This window comes from Mustela putorius, unplaced genomic scaffold (genome assembly GCF_011764305.1).
Source record: "Mustela putorius furo isolate JIRA1106 unplaced genomic scaffold, ASM1176430v1.1 tig00537227_pilon_pilon_pilon, whole genome shotgun sequence".
NCBI classification, from domain to species: domain Eukaryota; kingdom Metazoa; phylum Chordata; class Mammalia; order Carnivora; family Mustelidae; genus Mustela; species Mustela putorius.
Window position 1 is genome coordinate 36,499,871 of NW_025422368.1, and position 22,551 is coordinate 36,522,421.

A 22,551-nucleotide genomic window follows, 5' to 3' on the forward strand; every position below is an offset into this window, starting at 1 on the left:
TCAGTCCATTTCTATCGCAAAGTGGCAATTGCTCAGTGTTTCTATATAATTGAGTCATAATCTATTGTTCTCTTTATATTGAAACTTAAAATGTGTTTTGCCTGAATTATCAGGAAAATAACAAAAATGTGTTTATGCCTCTACTTATTCAAAGTAAGTGTCTACATTGGCTAGATTCATTTGCCACCTCTATAAACTGTTTTTCATTTATATATGTTTAAACGGTCATAAATACAACCCAAATGATGAAGTTGTAGTTGATATTTAAAAGGACAAAGTCAAATTTTTGTTTCTGTTCTGTTTCTTGTGGGTATACATTTGACACTCCGACTCCACAAGTCAGGTTAACAGATGCAAAATAGTCTCACAGGAGGATAAGTGAAATCCATGAAACAGAAACTTTCATTTGCATCTTCACAAATCGTACATAGGCATTCAGTCTGAACACATGTTCCTCAGACTCGCTAAGTTATAAATGAAACTGAGGTGGTCTCCATGAAGACATTTCCGATTCCATCACAAGGCATTTTAGGGGTATTTTTAAGTATTTATGAAATGAAATAGAAGAAAAAAATTCTTCCATCAAGCAGCTAACATTCGTCTCATTCTGAAGCAGGTAACATAAATGTAATGTAACAGAAGCAATACTAGGAATTGGCAGATATGATAAGCATACTGGAAGGCCTTCTCATTTTTATAGCAGTTAGTGAAGCAGTACTGGGAGTTCTAGGGAATGGATTTATTGGACTTGTCAACTGTGTAGACTATGTGAAGAACAAAAAGTTTTCGATGATTGGCTTTATTCTCACTGGCTTAGCTACTTCCAGAGTTTTTCTGATATTGTTAATAATTACAGATGGACTTATAAAGCTATTCTCTCCAGATATGTATTACTCTGGCAAACTAATTGATTTTATTAGTTACTCATGGATAATTATCAATCAATCAAGTATCTGGTTTGCCACCAGCCTCAGTATCTTCTATTTCCTGAAGATAGCAAATTTTTCCCACCATATTTTTCTCTGGCTGAAGGGTAGGATCAATAGGGTTCTTCACCTTCTGATGGGATCCTTGTTTATTTCATGGTTATTTACTTTTCCACAAATTGTGAGGATTATTGATGATAACAGAATGAGGAGTGGAAATACAACCTGGGACTTCAACATGCCAAAAAGTATGTTCTTTACTAAGCAGATTTTGGTCAACCTAGGAGTCATTCTTCTCTTTATACTCTGCCTGGTTACATGTTTCTTGTTAATCGTTTCCCTCTGGAGACACAGCAGGCGCATGCAAATGAAGGTCACTGGACCCCGAGACCCCAGTACAGAAGCACACGTGAAAGCAATGAAAGTTTTAATATCTTTTATCTTTCTCTTCATCTTGTATTTTATAGGCATTGTCATAGAGATAGTATGTTTCAATATGCCAGAAAACAGACTACTGTTTATTTTTGGCATGACGACTGCAGCCATCTATCCCTGGGGTCACTCCCTTATCCTAATTCTAGGAAACAGCAAGCTGAAGCGAGCCTCTTTGAAGGCCCTGCAGAGATGCAAGTGCTGTGAGGCCGGGACACGGCTCACAGCTGACAGACCCACGTGGGGCCAAATGGATGTTCTAGGAGAATAATCTAGAGAAGAAGCCCCTGTAGACCTGTATTACTTGCACCACACGCACTTGCATTGACTGTAACTGTGTTATTGAACCTCGCTAAAATCGTCCATAATTATCTTGACTACATTCTAGGAAATTTTACTCTTCGAGTGATGATTCGATGGCTTTGTCACCTTTCCGACCCTGTGATGTCTTCTTCCCACACGTCTCCTGGAGGAAAACCAGCTTGGAGACTATTTTCACTGTTAAGTTTATGATGGTGAGAATAAGCACCTAAAACAAGTTTGCACTGTGCTTTGCCCGACTTCCCTGAACCACTGAGAGCCTTTCACCAAGAAGACCCGTAGAAACAGAAAGCAAGACAAAGGGAATCATAATCAGCCTTGATATTTAGAACATGGATATAAGAGTCAGAGACAGAAGTGTGTGTTTTGAGTGTGCAATTTTAATTATTTAAAAGATCACTTTTACTCTCACTGTTTAAGTCTTAATTTGTGTGGAACTGGATGTGTTTGATGGGATAGAGATAGTAGTAGGTGCTCGGTAAGAAGGAGCTAGGAAGCACAGCCTACATGGGGGTCAGGGCATTAGAGCCCTGATGAAGGAGTTTTTATATTTCAAACCCACTGACTGGAGATGAAGCAGAATCACGAACCAACTGGAGCTGAGCAAAACTTCTGCTAGAGGTACAGATACAAAAGACTCAACACGGTCCCTGAGTTATGCTGAGGGACACAAGATTAAACCTGGGATGAATCAGTATGAATTAGGAGATGTTCTGCTTTAAGCTCTTACATGTATTTAAGTTCATACACACAAACTTGCACTCACAGATATATCTCAAATGCTGATTTTATTTTTTTTTTAATTTTTATTTATTTATTTATTTATTTGACAGAGAGATCACAAGTAGACAGAGAGGCAGGCAGAGAGAGAGAGAGAAGCAGGCTCCCTGCTGAGCAGAGAGCCCGATGCGGGGCTCGATCCCAGGACCCTGAGATCACGACCCGAGCCGAAGGCAGCGGCCTAACCCACTGAGCCACCCAGGTGCCCCTCGAATGCTGATTTTAGAAGGGAATGTTTATGCCTAATCCAGAATGTGAACCAAGTAACTTATTTTGGTCACTTGCAGAAGTGCATTGATCTTATACTATGACCTGAGGTCTAGAAGATTTCTAAATATAAGTGCTTAATTCATTCAAATAGTTTTTGAACACTAACTCTGTTAAGGGATGAAGCTATAGTGCTGAACAAGAGGCCAGCATAAGGAACAAGATATTCTAGTAGAAAAGCAAATAAATAGCAAATAATAACTCAGACAATTTTATTTGTGGAGTTGTGAAAGAAAAACTGAAGGATACTAAATAAATGATCTGACTTGGTCCTGAGAAAAGAGAAGGTGCCATTGAAGTTGAAATGCTTTTGTTTCTGTTTTTGAGATCTGAATAATGCCTAAGAGTAAGGTGGGCAGAGCGGGAGAGATTTGGGGTGGGGAACATGCAAGTGCATACGTGTTGAAGCAAGAAGGAGTAGAGGGCATTGCAGGAACTGAAGGTCCAATATGACTAGCATATAGAGAGTGCAGTATGTGAAATTATTTTTTAAGAAAAACTCCAATATGGAAAAATTTGATAAATTCCTTGCAGAATTGAGAAAATATCCTGCAGAAATTGTAAATTAATATTTTCTCCACTTTATTTTATTTTATTTTTTTTCAGTGTTCCAAAATTCATTGTTTATGCACCTCACCCAGTGCTCCATGCAATATGTGCCCTCCTTAATACCACCAGGCTCATCCAACCCCCCTGACCCCCTCCCCTCCAAAACCTTCAATTTGTTTCTCGAGTTCACAGTCTCTTATGGTTCGTCTCCCCCTCCGATTTCCCCCAACTCCCTTCTCCTCTCCATCTCCCATGTCCTCCATGTTATTCCTTATGCTCCACAAGTAATTGAAACCATATGATAATTGACTCTCTCTGCTTGACTTATTTCACTCCGCATAATCTCCTTTAGCTCATCCATTTTCCATATATAGTACAAATTCTGGTTGCAAATATACATATGTACAAGTCTTTCTTTTGGAAAATCTCAGAATAACAAATATTTTACATTCTCACTTCATTCAGTGTGCTTGACAGGTAAATATCCCTAATTTTAACCTTTTGCTGGACACACAGTATTTTTTCAATCGTTTTTAAGGAATTGCATTTCAAGGGTCCTGGTTAATTGATAGCATTCAATCTCACTTCAAACCTTGGAGAGGCCCAAGCTACACCCATTATCTGGCCTGTGCATGGTCCTTCAAAATGTATGAAGTTGAAAATGCCCCCCAAAACTTTACTTACAGCATTTCTTTTCTTCTCAAAATTTGCAGTATCTCACTATTTTTGGCATCTGAAGATATTTAAAAAAATTTTTTCCTGGCAACTAAGCCATACACTTAATGTAATTCTGAAGACTTGTTTTTCCTTATTTTTGTGTATTTGAACTGGAAGTATTTCTCTAGACATCTTGTTTGGCATACTCTTGAAAGCAAAAGTTGTGTTTTTTTTTTTAATTTTAAAAAAATTTTAATTTTAATTTTTTTTGCATTTTTTTGTTTTTCTGTGTGTTTTTTTGGATTTTCTTTTCTTTCTTTATTCCTCCTTCTCCTCCCCTCCTCCCCCTCCTCCTCCTCCTCTCCTCCTCCCCCTTCTCCTCCTCATTCTTTTTTGTAAATACATCCAAAGCTGTATTTTCTGCCTCAATATTTTTTAGATACATTCTGCAGTGTCGACACATAGTTCTTATATTTTTCAATCAGCTCGAAGAGTTTTAAAATATTCCTTGTAATTTCCATTTAAGAGTTAACAGAGTAATTTTCTAGTTAGAAGAGGTTTATAAAGGAAGTTTTGCATTGATATTTCACGGAAGTGAGGTCAGGCAACATACTTATATGATACTTGGCCTAGAATAAGATTTATTTGGCTTAATATATGATCTGTTTTGGTGAATGGACCATGTTTTCAAAAAAGGAGTTTGATGGTGTTCAAGTGAAATTTACATACATGAGAAAAACCATATTAGTGATATGGCTTCTCTATTATCTGTGTTTTTTATTTGTTAATTTGCGATAGTTAATATACATTCATTCACAATTACCGAATGATTGATAATTCTTTTATTTGTAGCTGCATTTAACTTGAAGCAATATTTTAATAATTGTGTTTGTGTTCATGGTCATTACTTTATTATTATTATTATTATTTTAATTTCTTTTCAGTGTAACAGAATTCATTGTTTATGCACCATACCCAGTGCTCCATGTAATACGTGCCCTCCATAATACCCACCACCAGGCTCACCCGACCTCCCACCCCATGGTCATCACTTTTATTATTATTTTTACTTATATTAAAAATACTGCTTTGCACACATGTAGTTTTTTGCTCTAACTTTTCTTTTGTCCATGTTAAAAATCACTAATTTTGTTACTTTGCTTCATATTTGATTACTACGTGTTTTCTATCTGTATATTTTCAACATTTCTATACTTTTCTTTTATTGTCTCTTGTGGGAAACAAATAACTGATTTTTGATGCTTTAATATTAGAATCTCAAAATTATGGTCATCAAGTGAACCCTTTTATACTTACTGTAACTGCAATTATATTAATTTTTTATCTTCCCATTTCTTCTTTTTTTTCAGTTTTTCATCCTTTCTTCTAGTTTTCTTTCCCTCCTTTCCTATGCTCTAGTGATACTAGTTTCATGTGCTGGTCTAAAAATATCTTTACCTTCATGTCCTCTGGTCAGTTGGTTAAGCATCCGACTCTTGATTTCAGCTCAGGTCATGATCGCAGGGTTGTGAGATTGAGCTCAGCATCAAGCTCCCCACTTAAGATTCTCTCTCTCCCTCTCCCTCTCCTCCTCCCCACTCACTCATGAATTCTCTCCCTCAAAAAATAAAATCAAATAAAAATCTTCACCCCAAGTAAAATTGAAGTTTAGCTTATCTACTTCTAGTCTTTCCTATGTGCATATTTTTATGGTCTGAGGTTTCCAATTTCAAAACTTATGTTTTCATTTAAAATGTCTTTTTATTATGGTAAAATATATACAACAAAAAATATACACTCTTAACTGTTTTAAGTGTACAATTCTGTCATGTTAACTATATTCACAATGCTGTGCAGTCTTGAAAAGATTCTTCTCCTAATAAGTTGTTTTAACGTCTTTGTTAAAAATCAATTTACCATATGTGTATGGGTTTATTTCATGACTTTCAACTCTATTGTGTTGGTACATGTGTCTATCTTTATGCCAGTACCATACAGTCGACTACCGTAGCTTTGTAGTACGTCTTAGAAAACAGTAAGTGTTGAGTCTTCCGACTTTGTTCTTTTTTTAAAAAATTATTTAGATATTCAGTATCCCTTGTAATTCCATATGAACTTGAGGATCAGTTTTTCTGTTTCTGAGAAAAAAAAAATCTGGGAATTTCTGGTAGGTATTTCACTGAATCTATACATCACTTTGGGTAGTGTTGGCATCCTAACAATATTGTCTTCTTATCCATGAATCTCTGTCTTATCTTTCTATTTATTTGTGTCTTCTTTAATTTCTTTCAGCAATACTTCATAGTTTTTAGTGTATAATACTCTTGCTTCCTTGGTTAAATTTATTTCTAGGCATTTTATTCTTTTGTATGCTATTGTAAATGGAACTATTTTTTATATTTACTTTTAAGATTGTTTATTGTAGTGGTATATGAAACAGCATGTTTTGTGTGTATACCCTCCAACTAGAGTTTTAAGATTTATTTTCCTAGTAAACTGATGTTCACCACAACTTTACATAGATTTCCATCATAAACTTTATAAAATTCCTTACTAAATTTAACTCCACATATGTTGTATGGCTTTCTTCTCACTCTGCTTCAGTTTTTGCTAATGCATCCTCCAAAAAACTTCTTTGAAAAAAGGTCTGTGTGTTGTAAACATTCTGAAACCTATATACCTGAGAATATTTTCATTTAACTTGCACATTTAATTGAGTCATCAAATAGAAATAAACATTCCTTTGTGTTTACATGGATATACTGTTAGTTTCATTTTATTTATGCCATTGTGAAGGAAACAAAAGAGAAACCTGTTGTATCAGTATCAGAATATGTAATTAGCATTAATACTGAATGAATAAAAGAACAAAAAAACTGAATAAGAAAAAACTTACTAACTCCATTGTTAGTTTATACATCTTCAGTAAATAATAAATAAATTGTTGAACCATCACTATTATATTGCCAGATTAGATTTCATATAACTATCATGAGCCTTGGAATTTGTATAAACATAGGGAATTATAATTATGATGCATCAAGAAAGGCTCTATAGCAAAACAATTTGATAAAGGTGTCATGATTTTTTTGAATTGACAAGAAATTCAATAATAATATCTAATATAAGACTTCATTAATCATAACTTCTATGAGGTAGATATTATTTTTAGCCATGTTTTACACATGAAAATAGTTGAACACAAATGTCATCAAAATTTTGATATTAACTAATTGGTACTAGTGAGTTATTTTGCTCAGAAAATTAGTTACAGAAACTACTTCTTGACACTAATAACTATACTTTAACAAGTATGCAAAGGACATAATTCACAAAATTTTTTACTTTAAATATTCTTTCAGTTCATAAATTCTTAAAAAACTTTGGTCAATGCCTTTCAATATGAAACAGCAATAAAGGATTTTCTGACCAAATTATTTTGAATAAAGGTGAAATAAATGAGACTCTTTTGATTTTTTTTCCATTCTGTTCTGTTTATATTCTGTTCTTAGAACATACATATAACTTCTCTATAGAAGAGTTTCTTGGGGTGCCTGGGTGACTCAGTGGGTCAAAGCCTCTGCCTTCAGCTCCAGGTCATGATCCCAGAGTCCTGGGATGGAGCCCGGCATTGGGCTCTCTGCTCAGCGGGGAGCCTGCTTCCCCTCCCCCCTTCTCTCTCTGACTGCGTTTCTGTCTACTTGTGATCTCTGTCTGTTAAAGAAAGAAAGAAAGAAAGAAAGAAAGAAAGAAGAGTTTCTCAATGAATAAAAATCTATTGTATTTAATTTTAGTTTTTCCCAAATTCTAATCTTTGGTTAAATCTACTCTCTTTTTAGCCACAGTATATAAATTTACAATGTTTTTGTAATATCTTTTTTTTTTTAAGATTTTATTTATTTATTTGACACAGAGAGAGATCACAAGTTGGCAGACGGGAGGCAGAGAGAGAGGGGGAAGTAGGCTCCCTGCTGAGCAGAGAGTCTGATGTGGGGCTTGATCCCAGGACTCTGAGATCACCACCCGAGCTGAAGGCAGAGGCTTAACCCACTGAGCCACCCAAGCGCCCCTGTTTTTATAGTATCTTATATTTCCTAAAATATTTCTGAAAGACGTTCACTAGAGGGTATTATGCTTAGCAAAATAAGTCAGACAAAGAAAGACAAATGTATGATTTCACTCATATGTGTAATTTAAGAAACAAAACAGGTGAACATAGTGGAAGGAAGAGAAAAATAAAATAGGATGAAAAAAAAGAGAGGGAAAAAAACCCATAAAAGACTCCTAACTATAGGGAACAAATTGAGGGTTATTGGAGAGGATACAGGTGGGGGATGGAGTATCTGGGTGATGGGCATTAAGGAGGGGACTTGATGCGATGAGCACTGAGTTTTGTCTGAAACTGATGAATCACTGGATTCTATCTCTGAAACTAATAATATAGTATATATTAATTAAATTGAACTTAAATAAAAATTTTTATAAAGCAGGTCATAATAAACAAACAGTTGGATCTCTGAAGAGAAAAAACAAAATAAAGAAATGAGCTAATACTTAAAAAGAACATTCAAGAAAGCTTTTTAAAAGTAAATTATTTGAAAAAATAAGATAAATAAAATAAATTACTTGAAGTCATATGTTGGAATGACAACATATATGGGAAAACTGATCCAGAAAGGTCAGCTTAGGAACATATGCTACTAATCACTGTAGGCTTTAAATGTGAAGATAAATGTTTCTGAGTTGACAGGCAAATATATACACTTTAATCTATCTGGATTTCTTTAAATTCCATGTATTTTCATTTCATTCACTTAAATAAACATTCTTCTGAGGACATAATAGTCTTCACTAGTCTGTCAAAGTAGTCCATGGTACAAAAAAGTTTAAGACTCCCTGAGTTCAAACAAAAAAGGTAAAGTGAACTGTCAGAAAAATGGATGAGAACATCAGGTTTTTGTGATAATTTACCATGAATTGCTGTGGACATGGTGAAGGATTTGGAGTGGAGAGGGAGATGAAATCAGCAAGTGATTCAATTTATGAGTTGTCTAAAAATAGGACCAGTATGGCAGCATTCTATTATTTTTCTTTTTTAAGATTGATTTATTCATTTGAGAGACGGAGAGGACATAGAGGGGGAGAGACAGAGGGAGAGGGAGAAGAAGACTCCCCACTGAGCAGGGAGCCCAACGTGTGGCTGTATCCCAGGACCTGGAGATCATGACCTGACCTGAAGGCAGATGCTTAATAGTCTGAGCCACCCAGGTGCCCCAGCATTCTGTTCCTGATACATGTAGAAAGTATAGTCATTTGCCTGACTTGTCCATAAATAATCAGGAGCAAAACTAAGGGGAAAATATCAACAGAAAATGCAATATTCTAAAGAATGGTAAACAGTATTTCAACAAAGAAAAGAAAATACATTTAAAGAAACATCTGCCTACATAAGTTTGTATTTGATCACTTCTGATAATAAGAAATGAGAGAAATAACCCAGGCTAATACGTTGAACCCAGATTCTACCAAGGGGCAGTTATATCAATACACTGACCCAGATGCAGTGTTATAATCTATCCTCTTTGGTCTAAACTCTATACGGTCCATTCTCACATGTATTCTTGGAGGGTCTGCCAGTATAAACGAGTGAAATCTTGCAGTTCTTTTGGAGTAAGAGATGTTTTCCCCTTTTGTCAGACTTTGTAAACACCTTCCACCTTTTCCTGCCCCCATTGCCTGGAACATGCTGGTATGACTTTGATTATGGGTCTAGAGACAAAAATAGTGATTGAGGTGGATCTTAAGGAAAATAAACATCACTTTGCATGCTAACTTTCCCAGGTGAGGCTACTACATGGTTTTCAAACAAAGCAAGGCTGATTCCCTCTGACATGGGAGGGTGGACTGCTTCCACCAGAAAGGAAATTTGAGATTCTCACGTTTATTGATCCAGGTGTACCTTGATCTCCTCATTCCCAGTTTTAAGGTCCTACTCTTTTCCCATCATTGCTCTAAATTTCATTTGATGAAACATGATGAGTCTGTGACTACATCTTATATAGGAATTCTCTTATGTACACAGTTAACTTTTAGAGCTGACTTACCACTGTAAAGAAATGAATCTTTCAGGGCCACCATAGATCTCTGGTTTTCAGACTGTCATGAGTTGAAAATGTAAAATCTCCAGTTGTCATCAGTTCTCCTTATGCAGTTAGAAATAACTACGCCACTCACCATCCTTTTAGTCATTTCTAATGCATTAAAAGTCAAGAGCAGTAGCCACTTGGTCTGCAAATACATAAGGGAGATTATTTCAGTAAAGGTGGCCTCTCAAGCAGGGGTACAAGATGGATTACCAAATCAATATTATTGAAACAAGTGGATACCCATCTTGATTCCATTAATCAAGTTGGATCCACAGTTGACAATATAGCCATGTATATATTGCCAAATTACTTTTACAATTTTTTTATTGTGAAGAAAAAGCAAACCATGAAAGTAACAGAGAAAATATCAGAAAATTTCAATGGAGAAATTTTCTAACAATAACTCAAAATCCAGAACCTATAAACAACTGATAAATATAACTATATGAAATTTGAAAACTTCTGCTTGCATTTTATAAAATACAAGAAAAAACTAAAGACAAATGACAAAGTGGGGAAATACTGTCGATACAAATATGCTAATTTCTCTAACATAGAAACACCACAGGAATTTATAAAAAGGTAGAAAAATGAGCAAAAATATAAACAGTCTAACAAAAAAAAATTCAAATGGCTTTTAAATATATGAAATGATACTTGACTCCTAACTCACCTAATGGGTGAGATTCTTCCTCTGCAGTCCCGATACTCAGTGTCTTTTGTCACGAATATTCTTAAAACGCATGTGCAAATGATGTTGGATGTTTGCTAAGATCATCACCTCAAGTCCTTTCCCTCTGACAGAGTAGCTTCTCCAGTCAGAGCAAAGTCTAGAAATCACCAGCATACATGTTAAGTTGGTGAACTATTAAAGTCTGTACGGGAGAACATTAATATAGCTTGGTTTATTGTTTTCTGGATTTAGATGCTATGTGCTTTAAATTGTGAAAAGTATACAGATAAAAAAGTATACAAATAGTAAAAATGTGATTCAATATGTTTTGTCTTTGAAATTGGTATTCATTATCATAAAAGCATTATAAGGGATTATTACAAGGAAGATTGTACTCAGATTCTAATGTAAGCTACATACAAATACATATTCTGAGGTCAAATTCTGAGTAATAACAGACACAACTGGAATATCTTCAATGCTCAGACTTCTTTATCATAGGGTGAAAGAACTGGAAAGTCAAGTAACTGTCTCTATAAGAAAATTGAAAACCACTGCTTCCTTACCTGAGTTATCCTAATTAATGAGGTGAATACATGGCTATAAGGCTGAAATTAGTCATGTTAACTGTCTACACTCTAAATTCACAATTGTTTTTCAGCTCCAAAGCATCCTTTTGCATCAAATGAACCATAATTTGGGGGTACTTTGTAAGTCATCAGAGATAGTAATGCTGCCACATCTCCAAATTAAATAGTATCCATATTTTCCAAGTAATTATTTTTTTTTGAAGTTCCTGGTCAAAAGCTTAAATTCAACAACTCCAAAATACACAGAGCATAAAATAAGGAAGATTTTGCAAATCCAAGAAATGAGATCCATTCCTATTTGCATCTTGGAGACTTTCAAGCATCACTGCACATGAAAGACATTACTGGCCAATCAATGAAGTCTTTAGGCAGTTCTCACTGGAGCAGAACTGGCAATCTCACTGACCTGGATCAAAGCTGACAAAGAGGACAGAAGAGACAACTGCAGCATGACCTAAGTGACAGACATATACACCCTTCTTCACCGGTCAGCTGAAAGCCATTTCATCCTCAGTGATATCCCAAATCAGATCTCTCTGTTGACATGCTAAGTACAATGGAGGTAATATATACCATCTTGATCGCTGGTGAACTGACAATAGGAGTTTGGGGAAATGGATTTATTGTACTGGTTAACTGTACTGGCTGGATCAAAAGGAGAGATATTTCCATGATAGACGTCATCTTGGTGAGCTTAGCCTTCTCCAGAATCTGTTTGTTGTGTGTGATATCTTTAGATGGCCTTCTTATATGCATCTCTCCAGATACATATGCCAATAGCAAGTTAACGAGCATTGTGGATGTTTTCTGGACACTTAGCAATCATTCAAGTGTCTGGTTTACTTCTTGCCTCAGCATCTTCTATTTACTGAAGATAGTCAATATATCCCACCCACTTTTCCTCTGGCTGAAACTAAAGATTAACAGAATCATCCTGGGGATTTTTCTGATGTCCTTCCTTAGCTGTATAATCATTAGTGTTTCAATGAATGAGGACTTCTGGGATCCCTTCGAAGTCAATCATAAGGAAAACACAACTTGGGAACTGAAAGTGAGTAAAATCCCAAGTGCTTTCAAACTGCTTTTCCTGAACCTGGGGGTTATCATTCCCTTTGTTCTTTGCCTAACCTCGTTTCTCTTATTACTTTTCTCTCTAATTAGACACACCAAGCAGAGAAAACTTTATGCCACAGGGTCCAGAGACCCCAGCACAGAGGCCCACATGAGGGCCATAAAGGCACTGATCATCTTTCTGCTTCTCTTCCTTATGTACTATGCAGTCTTTATTATACTAACCTCTAGCTTACTGATTCCTCAGGGAGAATTAGTGGTGATGTTTGGTAGTGCTATAGCTGTCATTTTTCCATCAAGCCATTCATTCATCCTGATAATGGGGAACAGCAAACTGAGGAAGGCTTTTCTGAAAGTGCTAAGGGTTGTGAAAAGTTTGCACAGAGGAAGAAAACCTTTTGTTCTGCAGAGAATCCTGAATACAAGGGGAAAGAAATCAACAAAAGATCCTCTCCCTTCTCCCAATTAATTACATTCAGTTTTTATAGATGCTATTAAAAATCATTAATATCTATATCTATCATTATCCTAAATTTTCCTTTGTGTTCCTTCACATTTCTGTCTTAACTTTAAATCAAATGTTATCGAGCCACGTATATTTCTTTGCCTTTGCAAGAAAAAAATGAATACAAACCCCATGCTAACATTTCATATCATTGCCTAAATGCAAAGAGATTCTACTTCTTTCTGTCTGCTAAAGGTCTTGAACTCCAAAAGTAGAATTTTAGGCAAATAGGGTGCGGAGCAGAGATTTTAGAATATATCAGTCCTTCCTATAAAATCAATCATGTAAAACCTGTCTACTTTGTGCTGGAAGTCAGTACTTACCTTTTCTGCCCTGTCTTCTCCATTTCAAAATGGTTTATCCTCATGTGGAGGGAGAAAGGACACTCTGGTGAGATCCTCCCTAGGGTGAAATACAATGGTAAAAAAGAGGGGTGATCTCAAGGAAAGTTTGACCAGGAAAGGGGACAAGGGGACAAAGGGTGTACACTTAGAAATATGCATATTGAAACCACCCTAGCCAGTTTTAGGAGTCAGTTCTCAAAGATTTTTTGGAATGTTTTCTTTCTTTTCTTTTTTTTTTTTTTTTTACTCAAGAATCTTTGACATGTCTTTTTTTTTCTTTAGCATCATTCTCTCTTCTTTTTTGTTTATTGTAACATTTTAAAGACAACTGGGTTTCCTTAAATTATTAATTTCATGCTTTCTTATTACACACTATGCATGCATAAGACATAGGAAAAATAGTACATATGTTTCTTACATTATAGAAATACTTAAACACAGTTAGAAGAACCTTAGTTTATGTGATTTGTATTACCTAGGTTTAAATTTATTGTGGGTTGGTTTTCCCAAGAAAGAATAAATCAATTTAATAGTAGAATTAGTCCTATTCCCCGGAAATATAATTCAGTAAATATTTTCTTAAAAGTGATTGCTCCATCTAGAGAAATGACTATAATTTAGAATGTGAGATTATAAATCTTATAAAAGGGTTTGGTTGTAAATAGAATAATTTAAAATATGTTTTCTTAATTTTACATGAAAATGTTCCTTATCCAAGAGATGACATTTCAGGAAGTGAATTGTCATGGACAGCATTTCCTGTATTAAATAAAACTAAACATAGCAAATCCTTATCTAGCATCTTTCACTTTTATTTAAAAAACTCCATTGAGAAAAAAATGTTTAGTAAATATCACCATGTGCCTGTCTCATAACAGTCATTTATAATTTGATTTTTAACACAGCCTTCGTTAATTAACCACTTATATGAAAACAAAATTATTATCCTCTGACTGAAAGTTAATTTTCTACAACTGACTGTACTGATCATTTCCAAAATCAAAATTAATTTCCACTAGGGAAGCTGACTTTTGATTAATTTATAAATATGGTGAAGAAAATGTACTTTCATTTACACATTGTGATTTTTATAGAATACATGCTTTTGTTTGCTTTCTGTGGCTCTGTATTCAAAATTCAATTTGACAGATCAAAGTACACAAAACTTAAGAGCAAGAAGCTTGTTGCAAATTCATGAAATACAATCTCTTTTAATTTGTATGAGAGCAGTTTCAACCCAGCATTTCCCTTATCACACACTAAAGGGTGATGGCTGTAATTTGCCCGAGATCAAAGCTAGTCAAACTGTTTGGAGCAACCATTTGGTTTAGTCCTCATGAATGGAGAAGCAATTCTATTTCAAAAGAAAGCCGCTTACTTCTAGAATTATATCAAAGTCAAAATAATGGATGAGATGATGTCTGTCTGCAGTGATATTGGAGATCGGGGTGTTCTCCCTACCAACATGCTCAGTATGGAAGACAACATCTTTGTGATCATTATAGCTGAAGAATTCATAATAGGAATGTTGGGGAATGTATATATTGGACTAGTAAACTGGATTGACTGGATTCAGAAGAAAAAGATCTCCTCAGTTGACTATATCCTCACCAGTCTAGCCATCTCCAGAATTTGTTTGCTCTGTATATTGATACTAAATGTCATCATAATGATATGCTACCCAGATTTTTATGAAAGTGATAAACTACAGACATTCATTAGTATCTTCTGGACACTCACCAACTATCTAAGTACGTGGTTTGCCACCTGCCTCAACGTCTTCTATTTGCTCAAGATAGCCAATTTCTCCCATCTGTTTTTTCTCTGGCTAAAGCGAAGAATAGACAGAGTGATTCATTGGATTCTCCTGGGTTGTTTGGCCGTTTCGTCTTTGATCAGCCTTATACTAGCAATGACACCAGATTATGATCATGAGTTTCATAAAATTGTAAATCCTAAAAGAAACTGCACTGAAATGTTCAATGTGAGTAAAAGTCAGTTCTTCCACTCATTGATTCTCTTCAACCTGTTGGCAGTTGTCCCATGTACTGTGTCATTGATCTCATTTTTTCTTTTAGTTATGTCCCTATGGAGACATATCAAGCAAATGAAACTCAACGTTACAGGCTGCAGAGACCCTAGCACAGAGGCCCATGTGGGAGCCATGAAAACTATGACTTCATTTCTCTTCCTCCTTTTTGTATACTATGGGGCTTCTCTTTTGGCGACTTTTAGCTAGCTTATGAAAGAAAGGAAGTTAGTTGTGATGTTAGGAGAAATGATAGCAATTCTCTATCCTTCTGGTCATCACTTATTTTAATTATTAGAAATAACAAGCTGAGGCAGGCATCTATCAGGATGCTGAGATATGGGAGAACATTCTGCATGTTGTAAAATCTAAGCTTTATAAATGGATTTTGCTAATAAAAAATACATTTTCATTTTTTCCAGTTATCCTGTTTATTTTGGGTACATATCTTTAAGTGTTCTTGAGACCTGTTAGCACATGAATGTATATATCTCTTTGTCTGTGTACAGTTCAGATTCTCATCTTCAGATGCCCTTTCCTCCAAGAGTGTGAGAGCTCACACTTCCCTTGTTGCCTTCTTACTGCAGATATTAGGCATGTACTGCCTAGTTAAGTTCCTTTAAGATTTTACATAGGCCCATGATAAAGAGCACTGAATCGCACTAATTGCTTTTTCATTTTTTCCCTATCATACACTTCTTTCATTGCTGGGCCTTAATTTTGCTTCCTTCATGGCTCTGTCAGGTCACTCCCCTTTGGCTTATTAACTAGGAATTCAGATCTCCCCTGTTTCACCTCTGGTTCAGTGTCCTAATTATGTATCTGTCTCCTCCCAAGTGAGTGATGCTCTAGGTGGTCTCCTAGATAGTATTTTCTGGTTGACCTTATTCTGGCACCTCCTGTTGATTTTCCTTGAAATTCAATGTCCTTACAAACAACTTGCTGCTCAGGCAGCAATAGGATAGAAACAGATTCCATCCCAGTATCTCTCTCTATGGCCAATCCTAAGTGCTCTTCACAATCCGGATAAAAGAATGGGACAATTAATTTTGATCAGACTGTTTTATTCAGCCTCTTTTCTTAAAAAAAGACCTGCAGGGGTTCTTTTCACTCAGGACATTAGAAAAGCAATTAATTGGGAAGAAATTAACATACATTATGGAATAACTACATGCTATCACTAAAAGAATGATGTATGCCATAACACTTATAGAGTAGATTACAAAAAAAAAAAAATAAGTGAATAAGAGTCACTACCAAAATGTTGTTCTACTGTGAACTACTCACTAGAGTAGTGTTGAAACACTTGATCTGGCATGTCTAAGTTCATGTCTGTCTGATAATGGCTATGCATTTCAGGTACCACTCTTTGCTATTTCAAATTCTGGACTATTTCAATCTACTCATTTTGTTTTGTGGTAACTAAAATATTAACTACCTGAAGGTTATCAATTTGTCTTCATATAATGATGTGAAATTCACTGTGCAAAGTCCTGAAATTTACAGTCGTCAGTACATAAACTTCATCAACCATATTTCTAATATCCTAGCATTTAAGTTGCTATTTATTGTACAAGACAGGAGAATTGATATTCTTCTAATGGAATATATTAGTACATTCTACAAAATACCTCTTAATCCTACACTTACATTCTTCTGCAAGTTTAGATGAAAGAAGTGTTTTGTAAGATTAGTACTTCTGGGAAGACTTCCCTACGTTAGTGTGAAGTCCTTCCTTCCATGTTTAGTTTTCTGTATCTTCAAGGTTTGAAGCGCCTCCACTGACCACCAAAGTTCAAAGTAGTTCAAGTAGTAAGGGTTCAAAGCAGTAAGTTCAAAGTAGTAAGGTGACAAAACATTCTCTTGCAAATTTTTGTTGGGTTTTCTTTTCTACTTTTTAAAAAAAAATTGTAGTAGGGTATTTAATATGAGATCTGCACTTTCAACAGATTTTTAAGTGTACAATATAATGTTGTTAACTATAGGCACAATATTGTAAACCATATCTCTAAAATAAATTTATCTTGTGTAACTGAAACTTGATGCTCGTTGAATAATAACTCTGCCTTCTTATCTCCCCTCAGGCCCTGGCAACCACTATTTTATTCTTTGCTTTGATGACCTGACAATCCTAGATACCTATATAAGTGGAATTGGGCAATATTTATCCTTCTGTAATTAGCTTATTTAACTTGGCATAATGTCCTCCAAGCCCACCCAGGTTTTTGCATATTTCAGAATTTTCTTCTTTCTAAGACTGAATGATATTCCATTGTCTGTATATAACACATTTTCTTTATTCATTCATATGCCAGTGAGCAATTCGGCTCTTTCTACATTTAGTTGTTGTGCAGGACACTGCAATGAACAGGGCTAATATCACTTTGAGATCTTGATTTCGATTCTTTTAGATAAATAACCAGATTTGGGGGATGCTGGTTCATGTGGTAGTTATATTTTTAATCCTTTGACGAACTTTCATCCTGTTTCCATAGTAGCTGCACCCTAATTTATATGCTATACAACACAAGTATGCAGAAAATCTATACTTACCTGAAAAACAACAAAGAACAAAAACATATCCTCAAATTTATTTGAGTAAAGGTATCATAGTTACAGAGACCTTTTATTTACCAGGATACTAAGGAGAAGAAAATGATATGCATGGGTCAGGGATCATTTCCAAGATCAGAGGAAAGCAGTCATCTGTGAATCTCGCTATGTAATGAGACAAAAATCAAGGCTGCATCTTGGGAATGAAGGTTTGTCCTTTAAAGAAGGATGGAAAGATACATGTAGCCAAAGAAAGTATCATCACCCCAGAATTATTCTACGGAAATTCTATATAGCAAAGTGTTTCTCAGTAACTCTAAATTAGAGAAGCTACTTCAAAATAGGAGTAGGTTGTAAGAATGAGGTAAACTTAATCATCTGTCTCTTCCCTTATAGTTTAGAAAGGCTAATGATCTAGATTCTCAGATGCAGTTTGGCAAGGCAGAGGGTGTAGAATAGATAAAAACACAGAATTTTAATCTCTTCTCTCATGTGTGCACTGCTCTTGAGAACATTTTAAATATAAAGATAATCAATACTCCATTAGGGCTCCTTCGTCTTGTTATATATTACATCACAAACCAAATGACCATTAAATTGATTTGACTAAGAAGACAATGCGTTATTTTAAAAGATCTTGTGCATGTAACTCTTCATCTGAACAACCAAGATAAATGAGCTAAAATGTTTTTTAGACCCAGATAATCTATATTTAGTGTTAATCTTTTAGAACCCCCAAAAATGTACAGTTCTCAATGCTAACCCAAACTTTGGATTTTTAGCAGTAATCAATATTATCATTTAGGAAAATGAAGATTCCTCTACAAATTTCGATTTTGGCCTGTTTTGTAATAACCAGAAAATCCTTGGAGTTTAGATTTGCCAGATAAAATACAGAACACCCAATTAAATTTGAATTTTAGTACTTCCTGGAAGTACTAATTTCATGCAATTTGGGACATACACTTAAAAAAATCATTTATTTTATTTTATTTTAATTTATTTTTTCAGTGAAAGATCATTTATTGTTTCTTTGAAATTCAGGTTTAACTGGGTGTCCTGTATTTTTATTTGCTAAATCTAGCAGCCCTATTGAGGTTACTAGTATGTGACCCAGATTAATGAATCCAAAATTTGCAAAACATAGCCTTGCAAAACACAGACAATGCAGGACCATGAAAAGGAACAGGTCTAATTTGCATCCTAAAATGTAGCTCAGCCTAAATTAACCATATGTGGAAAAGTAAGGCCTGCCGATCCCAGTTTTACATACAGGTGACACAGGCAGTGGCCAGGACAGGGATTGCCAACCACATTTGCTTCTCAATACTAATTAGGATTTAATGATGATAGCTACAGTCTTCATTTTTCACTCCAGTCTCCACCACAAGGCAGACTACAATAAGAGAGGCAAAGGAAATTAGAGCAAAATCGAGAAGTAGGTGTACCTATCAAACTACATCAGTTCAGCTTGAAACCAGTTGGTTTTTTTTCTGTATTTTACCATGCCGGATAAAGTGGAAACTACCTTAATGCTCATAGCAGCTGGAGAGTTTTCAATGGGGATTTTAGGGAATGCATTCATTGGATTGGTAAACTGCATGGGCTGGATCAAGAATAGGAAGATCACCTCCATTGATTTAATCCTCACAAGTCTGGCCATATCCAGAATTTGTCTATTATGTATAATACTATTAGATTGTTTCATATTGGTGCTGTATCCAGATGTATATACTGCCGGTAAACAAATGAGAATCATTGACTTCTTCTGGACACTAACCAACCATTTAAGTGTCTGGTTTGCCACCTGCCTCAGCATTTTCTATTTCCTCAAGATTGCAAACTTTTACCATCCCCTTTTCCTCTGGATGAAGTGGAGAATTGACAGCATGATTCCTAGGATCCTGCTGGGGTGCTTGGCCGTCTCTGCATTTATTAGCCTTGTTGTGACTGAGAATTTGAATGATGATTTCAGGTATTGTGTTAAGACAAAGAGGAAAGCAAATGTAACTGTGAGATGCAGAGTAAATAAAGCTCAGTATGCTTCCATCAAGATTTGCCTCAACCTGTTAACGCTCCTCCCTTTTTCTGCATCCCTGATCTCATTTCTCCTCTTGATCCTCTCCCTCTGGAGACATAACAGGCAGATGAAGGTCAGTGCCACCCGGTGCAGAGACTTCAACATAGAAGCCCACGTGGGAGCCATGAAAGCTGTCATCTCCTTTCTCCTCCTTTTCATTGCCTACTATTTGGCCTTTCTCGTAGCTACCTCTAGCTACTTTATGCCAGAAACTGAATTAGCAGTGATCATTGGTGAGTTAATAGCTCTAATCTATCCCTCAAGCCATTCATTTATCCTAATTCTGGGGAGCAAAAAACTAAGACAGACATCACTAACAGTGCTATGGAAAGTAAAGTATATTCTGAACAGAAGAAATTTTTAACACCATGAACAGATCTGAAGGCCCAACTATCATTTACTAGGACGAAGGAAGACATGATGTTTCTTAGTTGTCTTTGGTTCTTGCATTAATGTTGGTTTCATATGGTTAATTGTGCTTAAATGTATTTACTATATCTATAATTGTAACTTAGGAAATCTCACGTAGATCAGATTTTGCCTCTTTCTCTTAGTCTCTTTCTTCTCTCTCTCTCTCTCCTCCCTTTCAGAGTTTTTTCTTTAAACATGTTTTGGAACATATAAAAGTTAATATCTTAATATTAACTGTCAGAGGAGAGAATATTTCCATAGTTAGTTCTAAATCATTTCTCTAGATGCAAAATTGTACAACTAATTCAGAACAACTGTAATAGTATCTAGTTGTTATTTGCATCCCTATGAAAAGCAGCTCACTCATCCCCATGGTCCTAGTTAGGTTTTCTCCACAGACCATCCAACTAGACTCCACCTTTGAAAAAAGTTCAATATGGTGACAGTTCTTAATCAAATGTTATGCAAGTCTGTGAATGTGGCAGAAAATAATACTGATTATAATCATGGTTTAAATATGTATTGTAATTAAAGTAAATACTGTCACAAGTTCAAAAATTATTTTGGGACAATAGATCAATGAAAGAAAGATACTCTGTAAGTGTGAGAGAAGGAGAGTTTATATAGAAAGTTTCTATAAAACAAAGTTGGCCAAAGAAGGAACTTACTGATTGATTATTGAAGTACATTTCTCCATAAAAGAACATACAGAATTGCTTTTAGCAGACAAAGAGTGTACCAGACACTGATTGTCAAGATACCCGTATAAGACTGTCAATCAAAAACTAATGCACTGAAATGATAAAACATCAAAACTGTCAACGAGGACATTGATTCAATACAGATCACCACTACATGCCAGGAGAATACTACTTGGATTATACATATATTATTTATGAAATAACTCTTTGGGAAATTCCAGAAAAAGAATATCATTTATGTTGCAGAAAGGATATTTTGGAGTGATTAACTATGTTACTAACTAGCCTAGAATAGCCATAATCTTTGTGTGGAGAAAAAATGTTTGTAAATATTCTCATCAATAAATTTGGCAAAAATAAAAATTAATTCTACATTAGTTTCATATGTTAATTTTTCTTATCTGAATCTGAGTGTGCAAGATACATGTTGATTAAAAGGATAAATTTTAAAAGAATTATATTGAGTCCTTTGTAAGTTAAAGAGATAGCAGAAAATTGGAAGCATACACTGAAGCTTACATTCTTTTCAATATAGTCTTAAAGAATACCTGTCCCACCTCCCACATATGCAAAGGCCAATATATTTGGATTTATTAGGCATGGGAACGAAGGAAAAAAAAAAAAAACCTGGGGGCTAAGAGAAATCTTGGAAAATCCATGTTTGATGTTTTCATGTTGTAGACTTGAGAATTTTGATAATTTACTTACATAAGAAACATTAACACCTTAACATTCAACTTCTCTGTAAACAGCAGCCAGGCAAAGGATACTAACATGGAAAGAAAAGCTGTATTAGAAATCTCTTATTGTACATAATTCTACTTACTGACATATCTAGGATGAAAGTGATGTAACCAAATGGCTTATCTTCTGAGATTATATTAATTCTGAGGAATTAGGCAACGATGATAACTTAGGGTTGAAAGAAGACTTGTATTATTCTTTGATTCTGTTTGGAGTAGAGTTTTCCAGGTTTACTCTAAGAGAATGTAGCAAACAGTTTACAGAGAATGCAGGCAAATTCCTTCTTGTTTTTATTCCTTGTATAGTAACTACACATACACTCACAAACTGAATATCTGAGTGTTATACACAATATTTCATGCTGTAAATACAGATGAAATGTGACAAAATCCAAAAACATGGTGGAAGACAGATAATGATCATGTAAACAAACTCAGAGTTATAAGTCATGATTGATACAGCTTAGAATAACTGGAGAAGAGGAAGGGAGGAGTCAAGATGGCAGAGAAGTAGCAGGCTGAGACTACTTCAGCTAGCAGGAGATCAGCTAGATAGCTTATCTAAAGATTGCAAACACCTACAAATCCAATGGGAGATCGAAGATAAGAAGAACAGCAATTCTAGAAACAGAAAATCAACCTCTCTCTGAAAGGTAGGACTGGCGGAGAAATGAATCCAAAGCGACAGGAAGATAGACTGCGGGGGGAGGGGCCAGCTCCCGGCAAGTGGCGGAGCAACAGAGCACAAAATCAGGACATTTAAAAGTCTGTTC

The 22,551-nt window shown here is 35.3% G+C and overlaps 4 protein-coding genes and 1 long non-coding RNA gene across 5 annotated transcripts; 4 read left to right on the forward strand and 1 right to left on the reverse strand.

The window, feature by feature from the left end:
• The first annotated feature begins 489 nt into the window (after positions 1-489).
• LOC101671127 (taste receptor type 2 member 10) lies at positions 490-2,141 on the forward strand. The gene has a single exon (XM_013057934.2). It carries the CDS (start codon positions 664-666, stop codon positions 1,627-1,629), a length of 966 nt encoding a protein of 321 aa, XP_012913388.1. The 5' UTR covers positions 490-663; the 3' UTR covers positions 1,630-2,141.
• Positions 2,142-8,440: 6,299 nt separating this feature from the next.
• LOC123390028 lies at positions 8,441-10,987 on the reverse strand. The gene is made up of 3 exons (XR_006604680.1): positions 10,752-10,987; positions 10,037-10,220; positions 8,441-9,701 (listed from the first exon to the last, which is right to left on the reverse strand). It is a non-coding gene; the product is annotated as an uncharacterized LOC123390028 (long non-coding RNA).
• Positions 10,988-11,885: 898 nt separating this feature from the next.
• Positions 11,886-13,255, forward strand: TAS2R9 (taste 2 receptor member 9). The gene has a single exon (XM_004755871.2). It carries the CDS (start codon positions 11,886-11,888, stop codon positions 12,879-12,881), a length of 996 nt encoding a protein of 331 aa, XP_004755928.1. The 3' UTR covers positions 12,882-13,255.
• Positions 13,256-14,726: 1,471 nt separating this feature from the next.
• On the forward strand, positions 14,727-15,685 carry TAS2R8 (taste 2 receptor member 8). The gene is given in 2 exon segments (XM_013057927.2): positions 14,727-15,567; positions 15,570-15,685. Coding segments are annotated over 2 exon segments (957 nt in total).
• Positions 15,686-19,348: 3,663 nt separating this feature from the next.
• On the forward strand, positions 19,349-20,287 carry TAS2R7 (taste 2 receptor member 7). The gene has a single exon (XM_004755847.1). The coding sequence runs from the start codon at positions 19,349-19,351 to the stop codon at positions 20,285-20,287; it is 939 nt and encodes a 312-aa protein (XP_004755904.1).
• The last annotated feature ends 2,264 nt before the right edge of the window (positions 20,288-22,551 follow it).